This window comes from Pleurodeles waltl, chromosome 3_1 (assembly GCF_031143425.1).
Source record: "Pleurodeles waltl isolate 20211129_DDA chromosome 3_1, aPleWal1.hap1.20221129, whole genome shotgun sequence".
NCBI lineage: Eukaryota > Metazoa > Chordata > Amphibia > Caudata > Salamandridae > Pleurodeles > Pleurodeles waltl.
In genome coordinates, this window is record NC_090440.1 from 1,051,441,632 (window position 1) to 1,051,460,410 (window position 18,779).

Here is an 18,779-nt window from a genome sequence, read left to right on the forward strand (position 1 = left end):
CACCGGTGCACGGTCTTTTGTGACCTCTGTCTCCTCCGTCTGATCCTATTGCCCCAATGCCCCTCACGGCGCTGTTGGCCCAATCGACTCTGTTCAACACTACTATTCTGATTTCCCCAGAGTCGGACAACGCCGCTTCCGAGGAGGCTTCCCCCACTCGACATCGACTGACATCGTCCCCACCACCGAGAACAGCGCAGTTTGAACTGGATGTGGTTACTGGGTTGGATCCTCCTCCTGAGCCTTCTGTACATCCTCAGGCTCCTTTTACGGGTCTCTATCCGGGTTCACCCTCTGATTGGCTACTTGACTTTGTCACTGCAAGTGGCCAGGACTCCTCGCCAGCATCCAGCCTACTCTCGTCACCTGGATTGGCAGCGGAAGCCAGTACTGCCTTCGCAGACAAGTTGAGGTGGGTGGCGGCTGTTTTGCAACTGCAATTTCCAATGCTGCAGTTATCTATGGACACATTATTGGATTTTTATCCAGATCAGTCTTCCACTGAACCCCTACGTAATCCTTCTCAGTGTTTGGAACCAGCCTGTCTCCGGCCCTTCTGCGGACCGCTCTGTATCCTACAGGCACCGGTGGGCACAAGAGGATCCCTTATGCCTTCGCCACCACCCTACTCCTCTGATTTTTGTGGTACAAACTGCTTTGGACATTCCTGACGTGGCATAGATTCTTCCTACCCCGCCTCACCGAGAGGCCAGACAGCTGGATGCTGCTGGCAGTTACAAGTTTACTTCCTCTAGTGCTGCCCTACACTCCACTAACACCTTCTGTGTGTTGGCTCACTTCTCACATGCTCTGTGGGACGCCCTGGATCGCTTATTGTCATCTCCCCGTGAGGGTGCTCGTACTGCCCTGATGCCTTTAATCAGAGATGGTCAGCAGACTGCTCAGATCACTTTTCGCACTTGCATGGATACTACTGATTCCGTAGGTCGTCTCATGGCTGCGTCTGTTGCCATACGCAGCAGGGCTTGGTTGTCACCTTCTAATTTTTCTGCTCCTGTGTGGGATGCACTCCTTGATATGCCATTTGATAGCAAATCTCTTTTTGGTACGCATGCAGATTCTGCCTTATGCCGTTTTAGGGATTCTCATGGTGGCGACTGATGTACCGTCCTCTTCTGGATCCACTCACCTACTCTGTTGCAAGTCTTCTTGATTTGCCAAATTCCTACCAGGTGTGGGTTCTGTTTCGTGCCCACCCTTTCCTGTTATGTGTCCCTGTACTTAGTGCAGCCCTCTGGGTTTGGTTCGCTTCTAGTATACTCCTATTTTTAGTTGACGTTTCAATCCATGTTGTTTTTTTTGCACTTGTACTGATGGTGCTTCGCGCCCTTTTAAGGATGGGTGAACTAGTAGTTCATACTTTGTGCTCCGCATGCTTTCAGCGTGAGTTCGAGCACCACCCTTTGAGGATTGTTTCAATTGCGCCGGTTTATCGCCATGTAGAGCAGCAACTCTACTTCTGAGGCTTGGCCATGAGCCCTACTTATCGTTTTACCTCTGCCACCTCTTGGTCTTTTTATACCACATATTGTGGTTCTGTTTTTGTTGTGCTACAACGTTGCCTCTGCCTTAGTTTGCCCTTAGGCAGATTGCCTATCGTCTCTCTTGGTTAGAGACTGGGTTTGACATTTGCTCTATTGAGCTTTTTGGTGTTAGCTATCTACTACATTTTCCGCCTTCTTCTTACCAAATAAGGATTGGTTCTTGTACTCCTCCGGGAGCCACAACTTTACTAACTTGTTTAGGATTCCTGCCATTGGCGCTGTCTTCCTACTCTTCTTCTGCAGAAGGTTTTTTCCCCATCTTTTCTTAAGGTTCTATATTATACCTTGTCTCTCTCTGCTTGCAGGCCCATATTGATGCCTTTTGCAGGAACCCTCCCTCCCTGTCTTGGGGTGTGTCGGTAGTCACTTACCTCGTGTTTATTTTTTCAACAAAAAAAATACAAAACATATTTTATAAATCAAAAAAGCAAAAATTAAAATCCCTTTTGGGTCATACCCTACTATTTAATCCTGTTGTTTTCCCATCTGTATATTCCTGGGCTTGTAGTGCCACTGTGGTGTTTTCCTCATGGCCTTTCTTTCACGCAGGATATTGTGTGTTCTATTACAGTACTACCTCTTCCAGAGGCTGTACCTTTTCTTTTCTTGACTATGCAAGGGATTCCCTTGTTCTTTCGTATGTTATTCTTGCGCCATGCTTTACTGTTTCCTCTCACTCTAGCAGGAGCAGTCTAGTTTTGGTTTCAACCCTAGGTTGTGCAGGCTTTCCTACAGCTTTCTGGGTGGACTTCCTACTTCGGTTCATTATCCACTGTGATCGATTGAGATGTGTGCTATCTCTTTATTACCGCTGTCGGTATTCCTTCCATTGTCACTAGTTGGCTGGATGTTTTCAGGTTGGTTGGCTCACCCCCTTTTTGTGCACACTTTCAGGGGTTGTTTTTTCCACGTGTCTCTTGCCTGTTCACCTGTTAACGGATATGGTGTCCTACAGTTCCTTCCCAGGCATCACATCTTTTATGGCTCAGGGGTGGTACTGTCTTTCTTCGTCCGGTTATTCTTACCCTCCGGATTTTTCGTGCCCTCATGGCCACAGTCGTGAGGCTCTATTCTGAGTCTGTCACTACGACGTGTCTCCATTTTCTTTGTTACTTTCTGGCCCTGGTCTTCCTGTCTGGTTGCCATGGCTGGTCCGATTCCTCTTCCATGGATTACATTGCTTTGATTCCTTTTTCTGTTCTGTGCTTCTGTGGTGCACAGTTCTGCCGGCCCCTTTTTGAGCAGATGATTGTTCCGCCTTCCGTGCCCATGCATAGCCGCATTTGTTGCCTCTTCATGGCTGTTTTCATTGACAGGGGTCCCTTCTTACCCTTCATCTCTTTTCTCAAGGCCATTGTTTGTATTGTATACACACTGGACATCGGGTTCTTTTACCTTATGTTGTTTCATTTCCACTTCAAGGGTTCAGTCTGTAACCCTTCTATAACGCCCTGCGTTGTTATTGTTTATGTATACTCTTCACTTTTTGCGCGGGCCCTTTTAGGTCCCTTCAACTGTTTTAACCCATTGGGTTCTGGAGCTATTTTCCCTGGTTCTTCTGGGGCACCATTACTCCTTGCCTTGTACACTTTTAAGTGTTCTAATTTTTTTCCCCTTTGGTTAATCGTGACCTCCTGCCTTAGCTTCGGTGTTAGTCACATAAATGCTCGGCTGGGGTGCTATTGCCTTCTGCTGTGAGATAGTTCTCCTTTGCACGTTATGCTAGTCATTGATACCCTTTTTGGTCTCTCTGACTTTTTCTCTGTCTATTCTTTTCACGTTCTCTTTCACGTGTTTTCAGGGTCTATCTCTTCAGGTCCATTGGACATGTTTAACCTTTCTATCATGCCGCTGTTATTTGGGGCTCTATCTGCCCTATTTGTTGTGGCCGCTGCCACGTCATGTTCCCTGTGGGGAATTTCCTTTCCAGTCCCGACTTTGCATATCCCGTATTGATATGCCAGTCACTTTGTCCTGTGGGTAACTTGTGTTCTCTTCTCGCCCTGTTTATCTCGTGCCTGGTTATTTCATCTTTGTTGCCAGGTTGCTATTTGCGAGACTGGTGAGATCCGTTCACATCCCTCCTCCTGGATTGGGATTGCTTGGATATCTAGTTCTAAGATAAGGACTCTGAGGCTAGTTGTCTCTATCAGATGGACAAGTTACTTACCTTCGGTAACGCTATATCTGGTAGAGAGACAGACTAGCCACAGATTCCTTATCCCCTCTTGCGAACTGTGTGTGTACTCTTCAGTCTCGCTTGAGGTGATCTCCGCTGTTTTGTTATTACAGTACGTCTCTCGACATGTCCTTTCCTTTCTGGTTGGCACTAGTTCACTGACCGTTTCTCTGTGGCTCCGCGTTGTTCTGCTGCTTCTAGTCACCGAAGAAACTGACGTCAGCGTGTCAGAGGAGGTAATATATATGGAATCCCCTGACGTCATGTCTGGGGATGACGTTGCTGCAGAGTCACTCGACGCCCTCTACTGATGCGCAGACGTACTGCTTAGGAAAAATTTCCAGATCAGGTCTGATGCCTGGGGGAGAATTCTAAGATAAGGAGCCTGTGGCTAGTCTGTGTCTCTACCAGATAAGGCGTTACCGAAGGTAAGTAATTTGTCCATATGGTACCATCGATGAGCTTGTGTGTTTCTCTGTTAGTATATGGCCCTTTGCATTTTGCTTCCCGAGAGGTTGCTAGGGAACTGTGTGTTAAACAAGAAGTAAGCATCATGATGGACGTGTCATTTTGTAATGTTGAGGGGTTGTGTCAAAGCCAGTAGAGTTGACTGGGTTATAGGTCTTGCTTTTTTGCATTTTTGTGCTAAATCAAACAGGCAGATATTTTGGATTAATTTAAATGTATTTGCCAAAGACAGTAGATTTGTTTTTTTGGGTAATAGAAACTGTCAAAGCCAGTAGAACTGTGCTTAGCTTGTTCATTCAAGTAGTTTTCCTTTTTAAAAATAAGTGCACTGACTAGACAATGATTTATTGAGTATTATTGTGGGTGTTACTGAGTTCTGAGTTTCCAACCTCCATCACCTCTCCGAAGGACCCTTGGACTGGTCTGCCTTTGGCACCTAGAGAGTTAAGTGCTGATGGGAGAGGGGGTGCTTGGTTTCACTGTGGGTGACAGTAATATGGGAAAACAGAGTCACAAGTGGTAAATTATCTCAGTTGACTTTGTTGTGAGTAGCTTGATAACATTGTTTTCCCAAAAATATCTTTTAGAAAAATCACTGCTCACATTTTTTTTTACATAAACATTGTTTTCACATAATCTCTTACACCAAATTGATCATTGGATTCCATTGCACAAAAATGATATTTATCTAAGACAAGATATGTGTTTGTAATTTGACGAAACAGTTATTTTCAAAAGGTAAAATGTATTAGCTTCCACTTGAACAATTTGTAACGAGTTTAAAGCTTAAGAATATTCTCCAATGGTAAATTAACATGCAAGGGTTAACAGATAAATTAGATGGATGAGGAAACATACAGTTAGAAATATATGTAGATACATTTTTACGTTACGTGAGAAAGGAAAAATGCACATATTTAACATACAGCAAAAGGAACTTGGTAGCAGCTATGAACCTAAAGAAATTATAATAAACCAATCAATTATATAAAGAACATAAAAAATATAAATTAAAGTGAATTGGGGGAGAGGGGTAATTCCCTCAAATAAAAAATTATGAAAACATAAATCTGCCTGCGTGCACACACTCACACATGTTATATATACGTAGATATTTTTGAAAATTGATTTAAAAGAAATGTTTTGGAGAATTATGTTATCATGTGGAACCCCATTTGTAACTCCTAGATGCCATTGATCTTCCTGAAAATGTTCTCACAGCAACTCCCATTTTCTAAGCATGACATTTCAGGTAGAGCCCCAGTCAAGGATTAAGACAGTTGGAATGGCAGAAATGACATAAATATGAAAGAACAACCAATAGTATATTATTCTCCCCTTCACGACAAAGGGGATGATGAATATATGTTATTCCTCCCCTTTATAGGGTATTTCCTGCTGTTGGCACCATAGTAAAATACTCTTGCACTGCATCATGTTTCTGTATTCTAGAAGCACCTCTTCCCTTTCCTGTTGCTTTTGTTTCACTTCTTCAATGGGTTCTAGATCTGGCTCAGAGGCATCCTTCTCCTGACACCTAAATCCAAATCCCTGCCAAGGTCTCCACCTAAGCTATGATGAACCACCTCAGAACAGCTCTACGAGTGAGGGGTTACCGTAACCAAAAAGATTGCAAGGAGGATGGAGAGGAAGATTGTGAAGATTTCGATAAAAATAATCGTCAGCTAATTTCCTACGGTTTTGGTGATTGTAAAAAGATTTGCAAAAACTTTCAGAATGCCCTCCAAATAAGGGTAAAGAGGCTTGGTTCCTATACGACATTGAAGATGGTAGCGCATCGGTCCTTTATAAGTAAACTTACAAGGGGACGGGTATAGGACGATTAACCTTTTGATTCGTATAGGGTGTTCTTACCATAGTTTCGGCACAGAATCAATATTCAACACACAATCAATAACCACTAGTCAAATCAACAATCAATGGAGGCAGTAATTTTCACACACCATGACTCTTTAGCCATGAATAACCACACCTTTAGGTATAAGTTTAATAAGTTTATTTCCCTTTCGTTAACAATACTTAGGGGGTTATTACAACTTTGGAGGAGGTGTTAATCCGTCCCAAAAGTGACGGTAAAGTGACGGATATACCACCAGCCGTATTACGAGTTCCATAGGATATAATGGACTCGTAATAAGGCTGGTGGTATATCCGTCACTTTACCGTCACTTTTGGGACGGATTAACACCTCCTCCAAAGTTGTAATAACCCCCTAAGTCATGAATCTTAAACATTAACTCAAATCAAAATAGTTTTAATAACGCATGTTAATCGGCAAATCGCAGAAGACATGATCTAATCAAAGCTTGAATCAAAAGACATTCTAAGGCATCAACACAAAACATTAGTAAAACCCATTTCAGAAATACTATGATATCCATCAAGTTCAACAAAATAGTCCGTCAATCATTTGTCTCTGTAATTCATCAGTCATCATGTGAGTAACCTCAACTAACACAGATTAGCATCAGCATGTGGGGCTTCATGCAAAACAATTTAGAACACAAATTTGGAAAAACATCTACCTAAAGAAAATATTTAGACAGTGCAGTTGGTACCTAGAAAGAAAAGGCATAAAAATGCAATTCAGTCATTGTCATATTTACTAGCAGAATCAGTCTTCGTCCTCAGGTCATCAATCGATCAGCATAACATCAGGCTCTCAGTCAGAGACTATGAGCCCAATGACAGAATCTCAAATCTCCTCTTCTCCAAATATCACATCTCATCACGGGGTAAAATCTCTAGTCTTTTCCCTCTGTCGCATTGTTATATCAAAGTTCCCTAAACTATCCCCCAATTTCCAACTGGCCAATTAATCATACGTTATTACTCTGCCCAATAATGTCAATTTAACAAATCTATGAATTCTAACATTTCCCAGTTCACATGTCGTTGATTGGTCTGCTTTATGATGCTTTATGATGTTCTCATCATCCGGCTCGTCAGGTATCAATTTTTTGCATCTTCGTCTCCAGTCAGTGTCCTCATTGTTCGCGTCCTGGGGAAGAACATCTAGCGTGCATTATACATAAATTGTTACTTTGCGAGAGGTCTCATCTCCTGTCCGCCGGTTCCCATGGAAAGCTTCTGCTAAGCATTTTATTAAAACAATGAGCATTTCACAGTTGGTTCATCCTGTCAGCATTTTCCATTAAACGCTAAGAAATACAGCTTCTGCATAAGGCCTGGCAAAACCTAGGCCAAGACACTCGCTAAGTTAAGGCCTACAATTAACAAGCTAAAGCATAAATCATAACCTTTAGTATGACATATTACTACATTATTCTAATACATTTTCAATATTTCTCATGTGTTAAATCATTCATTTAGTACATTTCATGAACACTGGTGGCCTTCTCCGAGGTCACAATTCAAAAGTGCACATTATTTTTCTACGTTATATTATTTTCTACAAATTGATAATTCAAAAATAACTAGACATTCATTAATAATTTGTAATTAAGACATTTGCGTTAGCAAAGATAAGCTAAACATGAACGTACAATCGGCATGCTGAAGCGCGTTCTAGAAAGTGACACTGAGATTTTGAAAAAGGCCTGTTACGCAACGGTCTTGTGTGCCAGTCAAACTAAATACATTTTTGAACATGCCAGTAAAGACCCTCCTCCTAAAGACTCAACTTCTGCCACACAGCATCATTGGCAGTGGCGAACAGGAAGTCCATTAAACTCCTCGGCCTCTTCTGCTCATCCTGGTAAAGAATCGTGGCTTTGGGAAGATTTGTTCAGCATTCCTCACTGTATGACTTGTTTGTTAGCAATACTTTTTTGTACATTTGTGGGTAGAGGTGTGCAAGAAAATGAAATAGTATATCCTCAAATGCTCCCCAAATTTAAACATGACGAGGGTCGGCTAGCGATCAGAAAGTATGTGGATGCTCCTGGTGTAGGTTTTATCAGGAGTTACTTGTGGGCTGGTGTATGATTTATATTGCAAAGGTTTTCTTTTCCGTCCCTTATATTTGTCTAGTTTCTGTGACCTCCGTTTCCGGTATATATGTTTATAGGTTCGGGTACTTTGTGTAACCTGTGGAGACAGTTTCCTAACTTTTGAAGGATATTCCCCTTCATTGTGTGTGCTGTTTGTGCTGGCTGATGCTGGAGCAAGTTACTCTCACTGTAGAGTGTTATATGGCTTGTGTGTGTTTCTTTACTTGTGTCAGAGCTATTCTCTTGATTGCCTGGTTCCCATTTTACGCAGGTACAGCCCTACACCCTGTGTTGGTGCAGGTCCTTACCTCTTGTTTGAAAATTTCATGACTTGTGTAGAGGATAATTAAAGACTTTTGCCAATGCGTTTAGTGGTTATCGTGAGGCATTTTAATGATTGTGGGCACTTTTGATGGTCGTTGTGTGTGTGACCAATGGGTTTCTACCTTTTCATTCTTTTTGTTGGGCCTTGCAAATGAATCTGAAAACCCCTTTATGTTCATTGTACAGATAATGTGGGCTTATTTGGTGACAGTGTTATAGATAATTTTGTGGACGTTTCATGCTTCTTGGTGGGAATTTCACATAGATTTAAAGACATATGCTGAGAGAAGAGGTAACCTTATACCTTAGTAAGTGATTCCGTGTTCACATAATCCTAACTATACAATGGAGGGCACCACTGGAAAATATTGAGTTAAAGTAAGAGTTGTTGTATTGCTGTTGCACAGTTAGGTGTTCAGACATCCTTCCTTTATTTCTTTCCCATCTCCTCAGCTTGCATTTGCAGTTCAATCTGAGTATTTCATGCTGACAAGGAAGATATTTCCCAACTGTAGCACTGATTTTATGGCTTAGGGCCTAGTTTGACTTTGGCAGACTTGTAATATGGCGGATGGGGTCTCCTCCACATTTCTGATGGAAAGTCTTGTCCAGCAAACTCTAACTAAAGGCCCTTAGTATCTGTCATAGTTCTATATATGATATGTGCAACCTACCATAGAGTGAATGGCAGCCAGTAAAAGTAGATGATCCCCAAGTATGATGCTCGTGTAGTTTCTGATTCATAAGAAAGATGTGGTTACCTGCTGGAATTTGAGCTTGTGAACTTCAGTTTCAACATTGATTTTTTTGGAATGTTCTTGGATCACAACTGTAAAACTGAGCTTACAAAAAAGTTGTAAGAGAGCAGAAATTTCTGTGGACTTTTATTCTTAATGTATGCATATGAACTATAGATTCTAAAACATTTATATATATCCAGTGTAGTTGGATAGTTAATTGTCCACAAGGGATATCATTGTTTTTTGCTTTTTTACTTCACTGAGTAATGCTTATTTTCTCCTTTGTCATGCAGGATGTTTATAAACCTCAGAGAAAATACAAACGACAAGAGGGAGCAGGAGAGCTGACTGATGAGGAGTCTAGGGTTCATTCAACGCTTTTGGAATATGGCAGGTAAATTGCTTCATTAGCCCTATTTTTTAAACGCATGTAAGGCAGACCAGATCCGATGGGGTTGAGGCGTGTACATCAATTAATAAAGACACTGTAGAAATGCATTGCTGCCAGTGTGCGTGACATCATAAAACGAATAAAAAAGTGTTTAGTGATGCTTATCTTATTGAGTTAAAGAACCATTCTGATATCAGTGATGCAGTTGGCTAAAGCCTTCCCCACCATTACCTCTGGCGTTGTGTTGTAGCTTGCTGTGATTGGCAGCTGCCTTGCATAGAAGCTGTGCCATCTGCTGAGACTCTGATGTCATTCAAGCAATAACATTCCTAATTAAGAACTTTATTTTAAATATGGCCTTCGCTTTCCAAACATCTTAGTCTACATCCTGATATCCTACTCTCCTTCAAGTCGGTCTCTGACCCCTCGATGCACGAAGATTTGGTACTGTTACACTGAATGCACAGTTTTACTGCACACAATACTCTGATTTCCGTGGAGAGAGAAAAAGCTCTACAGGGAACTCTAGATGGGCTTGTACCTAAAGCAGTGCTCTTCTTTAACACACTGAGAAATGTGTGCATGGTCTTTTCTGAAACGTCAAGCTCAGGCCTCTTCATAGTTCTGAACTGCAGCTGATTTGAGATCAGCACAGCAACCCTAAACCTCGTACTGAGTTACTCTGTGTAAGAAATTGGGTCTTTGTTGGCAGTCAGGTTACCCCCTGTCCAAGCAAGGACCCTCATTCTAGTCAGGGTAAAGGAGAATCACCCTCAGCTAACCTTCGCTCACCCCCTTGGTAGCTTGGCACGAGCAAGCAGGCCTATAATCAGAGTGCTAGGTGTAAAATATTTGTACCAAAACACACAGTAACTTAATGAAAAACTACAAAATGACACAACACAGGTTTAGAAAAATAGAAAATATTTATCTAAACAAAACAAGACCAAAACGACAAACATCCAACATACACAAGTCAAGTTATTAATTAAAAAGCAAAAACAGTCTCAAATCCTTGAGAAAACAGGTAAACCACTGTTAGCGTTGAAAAGTACTTTGGTAGTGTCAAAATAACACGCACGGCGAGTGTGCGTCGAAAATGGTAAGATGTGTGTTGATTTCTCACCCGCAAGCGAGACCGGCATTGTTTCTCCTTCTCCGGTCGGGACGGCGTATGTTGTTTTTCCTCCCCTCAGTGGAGCGGTGTGTCGACCTGGGCAGCACTCGGGTCCAGGCAGGCGTTGAGTAGTTTTTCCGTGCCCAGCAAGGTTTGCGTCGAAAATTCTGCCACAATGTATCAACAAAACCACGGAATGTGGGTTGCGACATTAACAGCCTACGTCAGCGGGTATTGCGCGTCGTTCTTCCAGCTACGTGTGTCGATTTTCCAGCTGCGATGCAGGCGGGCGTCGATTTCTGCTGCAAAGCCGGCGGGCGTCGTTTTTCAGCCGCGTCTCAAAGTGCTTCGATATTTTCCCTGCATGGCGGTCTGTGCGTGGATTTTCAGTCTTGGTCTGCCAGCTTCCCCTTTTAAGGCCCCAGGAACTGGATAGGGCACCACTTGGCTGGGCAGGAGTCTCAGCAGAGAGTCCAGGTGCTGATAGGCGAAGTCTTTGATGGCCCTGAGACTTCAACAACAGGAGGCAAGCTCAGGACAAGCCCTTGGAGATTTCTTCACTAGCAGGAAGGCACACAAAGTCCAGTCTTTGTCCTCTTGCACAGGCATAAGCAGCAACTACTCGATAGCTCCACAAAGCACAGTCTCGGGCAGGGCAGCACTTCTTCTCAGCTTTTCAGCTTTTCTTCAGGCAGAGGTTCCTCTTGATGTCTAGAAGTGATCTAAAGTCTGTGGTTTTGGGTGCGCTTCTTATACCCATTTTGGGCTTTGAAGTAGGCTTAATTCAAAGGAAAGTCTGTCTTATTTGTGAAATCCTGTCTTGCCCAGGCCAGGCCCCAGACACACACCAGGGTGTTGGAGACTGCACAGTGTGAGGGCAGGCACAGCCCTTTCAGGTGTAAGTGACCACTACACCCCTCCCTCCTAGCACAGATGTCTCATCGGGATATGCAGGCTACACCCCAGCTCCCTTTGTGTCACTGTCTAGAGAGAGGTGCAAACAGCTTGTCAAACTAACCCAGACAGGGAATCCACAAACAAGCAGAGTCACTGAATGGTTTAAGCAAGAAAATGCCCACTTTCTAAAAGTGGCATTTTCAAACACACAATCTCAAAACCAACTTTACTAAAATGTGTATTTTTTAATTGTGAGCTCAGAGACCCCAAACTCCACATGTCTATCTGCTCCCAAATGGAATCTACGTTTAATCATTTTTAAAGGCAGCCCCCATGTTAACCTATGAGAGAGAGATAGGCCTTGCAACAGTGAAAAACTAATTTGGCAGTATTTCACTGTCCGAACATATAAAACACATTAGTACATGTCCTACCTTAAACATACAATGCACCCTGCCCATGGGGCTACCTAGGGCCTACCTTAGGGATGTCTAACATGTAAGAAAATGGAAGGTTTAGGCCTGGCAAGTGGGTACACTTGCCAAGTCGAATTGGCAGTTTAAAACTGCACTCACAGACACTGCAGTGGCAGGTCTGAGACATGATTACAGGGCTACTCCTGTGGGTGGCACAAACAGTGCTGCAAGCCCACTAGTAGATTTTGATTTATAGGCCCTGGGAACCTCTAGTGCACTTTACTAGGAACTTACTAGTAAATCAAATATGCCAATCATGGATAAACCAATCAACAATACAATTTACACAGAGAGCATATGCACTTTAGCACTGGTTAGCAGTGGTAAAGTGCCCAGAGTTCAAAGGCCAACAAAAACAGGTCAGAAAAAATAGAAGGCAGGAGGCAAAAAGATTGGAGATGACCCTGCAAACTGATAAAAGTCCAACACTCTGATTCTCAGAAGGTAAAGCTGCCAACCCAGAATCACTTTATCCGGCAGAAACTGCAAATAGGGATAGGATATCAGCAAAGCTCCCAATTCCCCCAATTAGTGAGCCGAAGTAATGGCCAACAAAACAGCCAGTTTAGCAGACAACCACATCAAGTCAGCCTCAAGCAAAGGTTCAAGTGGAGACAACTGGAGCCCCTGAAGAACAGTAGGTAAGTCATAGTAAAGTACAATCACTGGGGACACTGGGCAACGGAGCCAAAAACTCTGCAAAAACTGAACCTCCAGAGCAGCCCCTGAACCTGTGCATTCTCTGATAACCACCCAATGAGCATCTAGAGTAGAGGGGCTAATTTTTTTCAAAAAACCCATCCCTCAGAAACTCAAGAATCTTCACTGGATCCCAGCAACCGGGACCACCCTGTGAGCAGCACACCACTTTACAAAGGAGTCCCAGTTTCTATTATAAGGCGTAACCAAAGAATTCTTGTTGAACTTATGAAAATCTGTTGCCAACAGAGGAAAACAACCCGTCAACTCCAATGCTAATTGTGAAGAGCCAAGCCTTCAGTTTCATTTGGCGCAGAAGGGGCAAGGACAGGGCTGGAAACTGAAGCAGGGATGGGATCACTGACAACTGGACACACTTGCCCTCAGACAACCGAAACAACCAAGGGAACTCAAGGTGATGTGGCCAAAAAGGGTCCCTCAAGATCACCAACACTCTTTTCACCCTAATCTTCTGAAGCACCCTTGGGAGGAGGGGAATTATGGGGAATGCATACAGAAGACTGGAGGGCCTAGGAATTAAAAGAGAATTCTCCTCCCGAGCCTGAGAACAAACTACCTCTGAACAAAACTTTGTAAGGATGGCATTGTGGGGAGAGGCAAAGGCGTTGATCCATAGATCCCCGAAATGGAGACAAATGTCTCTGACAAGGGGCACAGACAATGTACAGGACCGAGGAAGGCAAGTTGCTGCTCAAGATGTCGGCATGTAATTGAGCTGACCTTGAATGTAGAATGCCCTCATCGCTATGAGATGAGCCTCCCCCATGACCAAATCAGCGAGGCCAGATGATTCAGAGGGGCACTCCGCGTACCTCCCTGGCAATTCAAATAACAGCTTGCCACCTGAGTGTGGGTACGAATCAGCAGATTCACCCCCAGCAGCTGGTTCTGAAACACCTCAACTACCGCCATTAGAAGGTGTAAATGCTTCCTTTTAGAACCAGGTGTCCCAGCAGGCTTCATTGAAACAAACAATAGAATCGATCAGTCAAGCAGGAAGTAAGCCATGCTAAAGCATTAACTTCTTTATTGATACCCGTCTTCCAGCAACTAAGTCTCATTTGCAACAAGACTTTGGCAGCATAGGTGACAAGTTGCCGCTGCCGCTCTGCAGCCCCGTACTCCGAGGGCACAGCCAGGGGGAGCAAGTGGTGCCGGGACCACCCAGCACTTGTCCGCCCACATCTGAACAGCAGGCAACGCCCCCAGCCAAGCACTTGGAGCGCAGCCCCCGGCGGTTCAAAGTGAGCAAAAATGACTCACCCAATGGTAAGGCAACGTGTGCCCGAACACTGCAGTATTAAAAACTCAATCATTTTAAAAGAACAACATTATAAACAAAACAAAGTAACATCCCGCGAATAGCCTAGCGCGTTCTCTCACCTGTTGTCGGACAGGAAAACAAGCAGGCAAGGGGAGGGGTGGGAGGGACTTTTATTTAAAAGAATAGAAAACAGACTGGCATGTTAGGGGCCTGTCTGGAGGCATACAGTAATGATTGGGACGAGGACGTCCTATGAGGGGGTAATAACACGTGGCTGTGGTTTTCCCTTACCTGATGCCTGCATATTTTTCCAATTACCAACTTATTTCCCGCAAGTAAATTTCTCCAGGTTATACCCCGTGGAATTTGTGAGGGGGAATGCAGAATGCAGCAATTTCACATCTCTGAATCCAGGTTTAGGCACAAACACTAGTATCACCCAAGTCCTGATTTACCCTACCACTGATGATGAAAGAGACTCTGTCTTACCGGCGAGGCTGGTTGGTAAGGCTTTACCTAAGTACTGCATTCGAGCATGCATTTCTGTTAAGCGCCCCGTGTTCTGGCCATTTGCTGCAGCATGGCCTGATCTCTGCTCAGTACTTTGACAAGCTTTACATCAGTGAGCCCCCGGGTGGCGCTGTCGGCTGGGTTAGATGGACATACTATAAAGAGAATTCACTTTCGATTGTTTTTTTATAGCCAGACCTCTAGCCCAATCCTTTACAATACGTTTCACCTCTAGTGCTATGCCAATGAGGGACTTGCTCCGCGTTTGACACAATACATCGCTCAATTATCTCTAGGTAACTAATTACTTTGCATTTATGCTTTTAGTGTCAATGAGAGTAGGTGGTAAGATCAATTGTGCACTCTTCCTGTTCTGTGGATTATAATTTCGATCATTTTGTAGAGATAACTGTATTAGAATATTAGAAAAAGAGGGTCACAAATGTGTTTTCACAATAAAATAATCAAATTGTATTATTAATCATTCAACGTCAATGTGTAACTCACTTATTTTGATCTTTACTATCTGTGCGGTGTTCACCTTTTAGACGTACTGATATTTTATTGTAAGTATTCTGGTTCGTAGCTACAGAGGCTGGAGTCTTTGGTGGTTTGTTAAAAATAACTTTGAATAATATTATTTGCTGATTTGACAGTAAACTGCACTGCAATTCACATAGGCTGTTGTGTTAATTTTACCGATATTGTTTGATGAATAAGGATATTTTTAAAAAATGAAACAAAAAATTTACTCTGTTTGAAATGTAACCAAAAGACCTTTCTTTGAACATTGTAACTTCTTTTTTCCTGTTTAAAAATATGTGCTAGCCTTTTTGCTTGTCACATGCTGTTCCCTTACAGTGATGTAGAAATGAAACAATGCGTGCAGTATCGATTCAGTTCTTATTCAGAGAGCTAATACCAACCACCAGGGATTTTAGGCATGCCAACGAGGCCATTTTCTGCTGAATAGTGACATTTTTTTGTGCAGATTAAGCAGAACTCCTGGGGTTCTTCAGTGCGGGCAAGCTGTACAGTTGAAGATTTCACTGCCCCCTCGAGGACAGAGAGTTAACCGAGTACCAAAGTCTTAATTGAGTCAGAGTTGCAAAAATCGCCTCAGCAGTGCAACTAATTGAGTATGTTGTGTTAGTCTTCTGAAGATCGGACGAGGTTCTCGCTACGCTAAAAAGAAAACTTGTTTTCCTAAACTGTCTGATTTCCTTCCCATGGCTATTGTGGATAAGCCGGCTCATATGTTTTTTCCATATACAAAGCACAAGAGGCTGCTGTACAAATGCGATGTGCAAGTACAAGCTCAGAGTGTCAATTGTGGGATGAATAACTTGCAGTAAAGACAAGAGACAATTGTTAGCTGCCTGCCAGCGAGAACTATGAGTTCATAAACGCTGCTCTTAAAACCTCAGGGGCCTCGGAAGCAGAGTAGGGATCCGTCGCGCTCCCTTTGCACCCAGTTGAGTGTCCGCATCTACGATTTTAACCTAAGGGACCCTTTGTGCAGACCAAATCAGTCATGGGGCATGAATTGTATTGTTATTACACTTTAATTTCATTTTATTGAACTTGAGGTAAATTGAGCACATTTTATAGGACACCAGTAATTTTCTATTTTTAAACAAAACCCATCTCAATAGATTAGGGTTGTTTCTGGTCCTGATGAAAAGACTATGACCCCTCGGGCGATTAGGGACATGAAACATGTTGACCGTCCTGTAAAACCATTGAATCATCACTATGTCTAATTGGTTCAGGTCTGTTTTTAATCTTGGCACAGACACTCGGCCAGAAAAAACAGTGACAAGGGAGAGCCCGTAGCCAATTTTGGCTACACCTTTACCTAGTTTACCTTTCCCCCTTACCCCACTCAAAAAGAGCAGTAACGTGAGGTCTGGCAAGTACCAGGCAGAAGGACAAAAGAGCCCAATTTTTTGGATACCTACTGGGTATGCAACGCCCGCCCTGTGAGGAGGTAGCCCAATGATGAAGTATGCTACCTTGGTTTGTGACAGCTATTGTTTCTTTCACATAGGTTTCTCCATGATGAATGGATGACATTGGATCCACCAGTCGTGTCTGCCTTTTGGTGATGAAGCACAACAGCACACTAGAATTACTTACTATTTGGTAACTACTTGTGGCAAAAACTCAGTTTAGTGAGCTCACAAACACTGCATTGAGAAAATGGCCATCCAACTTGTGATGTGATGCTCCGTAGGTGGTAGACTTCTGCGTGACTAATAAGCAATCAACTTTTGCCAGTGTGAGGCTTTTGTGTAAAGATCCTTGTTTATCTGAAGCACATTGCGCTTCTTTTCAGATAGGAACATAAACGTTGTTTATTACTAGCTATTAACAAACACAGCACAAATTAAGGAGGCACCAAATGAGGTAGGTTGCATGCTACAACACTAATAGTCTTTACATTTGTGCACGTATGTATTAGCATGAATATGCACAGTAAAGCTACACTTTGCCTGTGTTTGTTTGTTCATTACAACAGGTCTGGGAATCATCTAAAAGCTGTCTTTAGCGAGACTCAATAAGATATAGTTACACAATAATTTATGTGTGTGACAGTGTAGCCTTGCTCTAAGGAGAAGCTGAGCACTTTATTACAGGAGTAAAGTTAGCCCATGCCTCCAAACATTACATTGAAGTTGCTCTTTGCCTCCCACCATCATTGTTGAAGCTTGGTGGCCAAGTGTAACGCATGGTTATTTAGTTTGTTCCTTCTAAAGTTCTCGTCATACCTCACAACCATCACAGTTCCGTTTGGACTTATAGCGTTCCCTTTTCTTAGGTTGAGCATGCAAGCGCTTTTCAACCTGTTGTAAGTATTCAGTGGGCTTTTAACCACACCCACCTCATGCCCATCACTTTCACTCATTTGTGGGCTTGCCTTTTAAAAATCCCTTCATGTCTTTGGTAAATGCTGTACGTTTGTCCCGCCTTGGGGTGGTTTCCTTGCTGCCTTGCAGACTGACCCTTTCACATAGATTATTGCACGATTGCCGATATACTTCAGCGTGGATGAAGTATTTTTTTTCTTCTTTTGTCTCTCCCCTTCGTGGTCCATGGTGCTCACAGCACAGAACACTGTAAGCTCCATCAGCGGTATTGAAGAGCTGGCCACATTGTTCACACTGTTACCTAAACAGAGTAATTTCTTTTGGCTCTCCACTTCACGCTCCATAGCTTGCAATTTATAAATGCTTTACCTAAAAAAAAATACACAAAAATCCTCTAAGCGGCTCACCCTACACAGCGGGAGAGCCGCTACTACAATATTCACTGCACTCAGGAAACTCACCCCATTATAATTTGCAGGCCATTATATTTAGAAAATATTTTTGCTCTTAACTCAGCCTGTGGTGGTCTTAGGACAATGAGACCACCTTCAAAACATTCACCACAATGTGCTCTTTCTGTCTACATCATCTCTGGGTCCCCACACTAGGTAAGAGGGACCACAATATAATAACCCCTTCCACCATTCAGTGTTTTTTTAAGTTCTTTTATGGCAGGAATTTTTTTTTGTTGTAGCTGGCAGTAATTTTGTTATAAGGGCCTTGTTTGTTATATCATTGCAGTAGGCCTGCTAGCCTTCAAAGTGTTGAATGCACTACGCCCACTAGGGGCTAAATATATAGTTACACTGCATTACTTTCTACCATTGTGTTTTCATTTGGTTATGCCCTCTAGAGGCTCACTATATGGTTACATGACAATGTTTCTTACAAGTGCTGTTTCTATTGTGGTGTCCTCTACTGGCTGTTCTGAGCATTACGGTCAACATACTACAGTATCAGCAGGCACAAAAACTCAGCCATAATACTTTGCTGGGCATTACTTTTACAAAACATTTTTGTTCATTAACTCAGCCTGTGGTGGTCCTAAGACAATGGTCCACCTTCAAAACGTTCACCACAATGTACTCTTTCTGCCTACATCATCCCTGGATCCCCACACTAGGTTAGTGGGGGCCCCAAATGAATAACCCCTCCCACCATTCAGTGTCCTTTTAAGCGCTCTCAAGGTTGTAACTTTTTTTTTACAACTGGCAGTAGTTTGTGTATTAAAGGCCTTGTTTGTAATTTAATTGCAGCAGGCCTACTAGCCCTGAAAATGTGTAA

The 18,779-nt window shown here is 43.0% G+C and overlaps 1 protein-coding gene across 2 annotated transcripts in view; it reads left to right on the forward strand.

The window, feature by feature from the left end:
• CCDC93 (coiled-coil domain containing 93) overlaps window positions 1–18,779 on the forward strand; it is a 1,008,240-nt gene that overhangs the window by 174,276 nt on the left and 815,185 nt on the right. For both annotated transcript variants that reach the window (XM_069224342.1, XM_069224343.1), the window contains exon 7: window positions 9,544–9,644. In XM_069224342.1, the coding sequence (XP_069080443.1) occupies window positions 9,544–9,644 (101 nt within the window). The remainder of the gene's footprint in view (window positions 1–9,543; window positions 9,645–18,779) is intronic.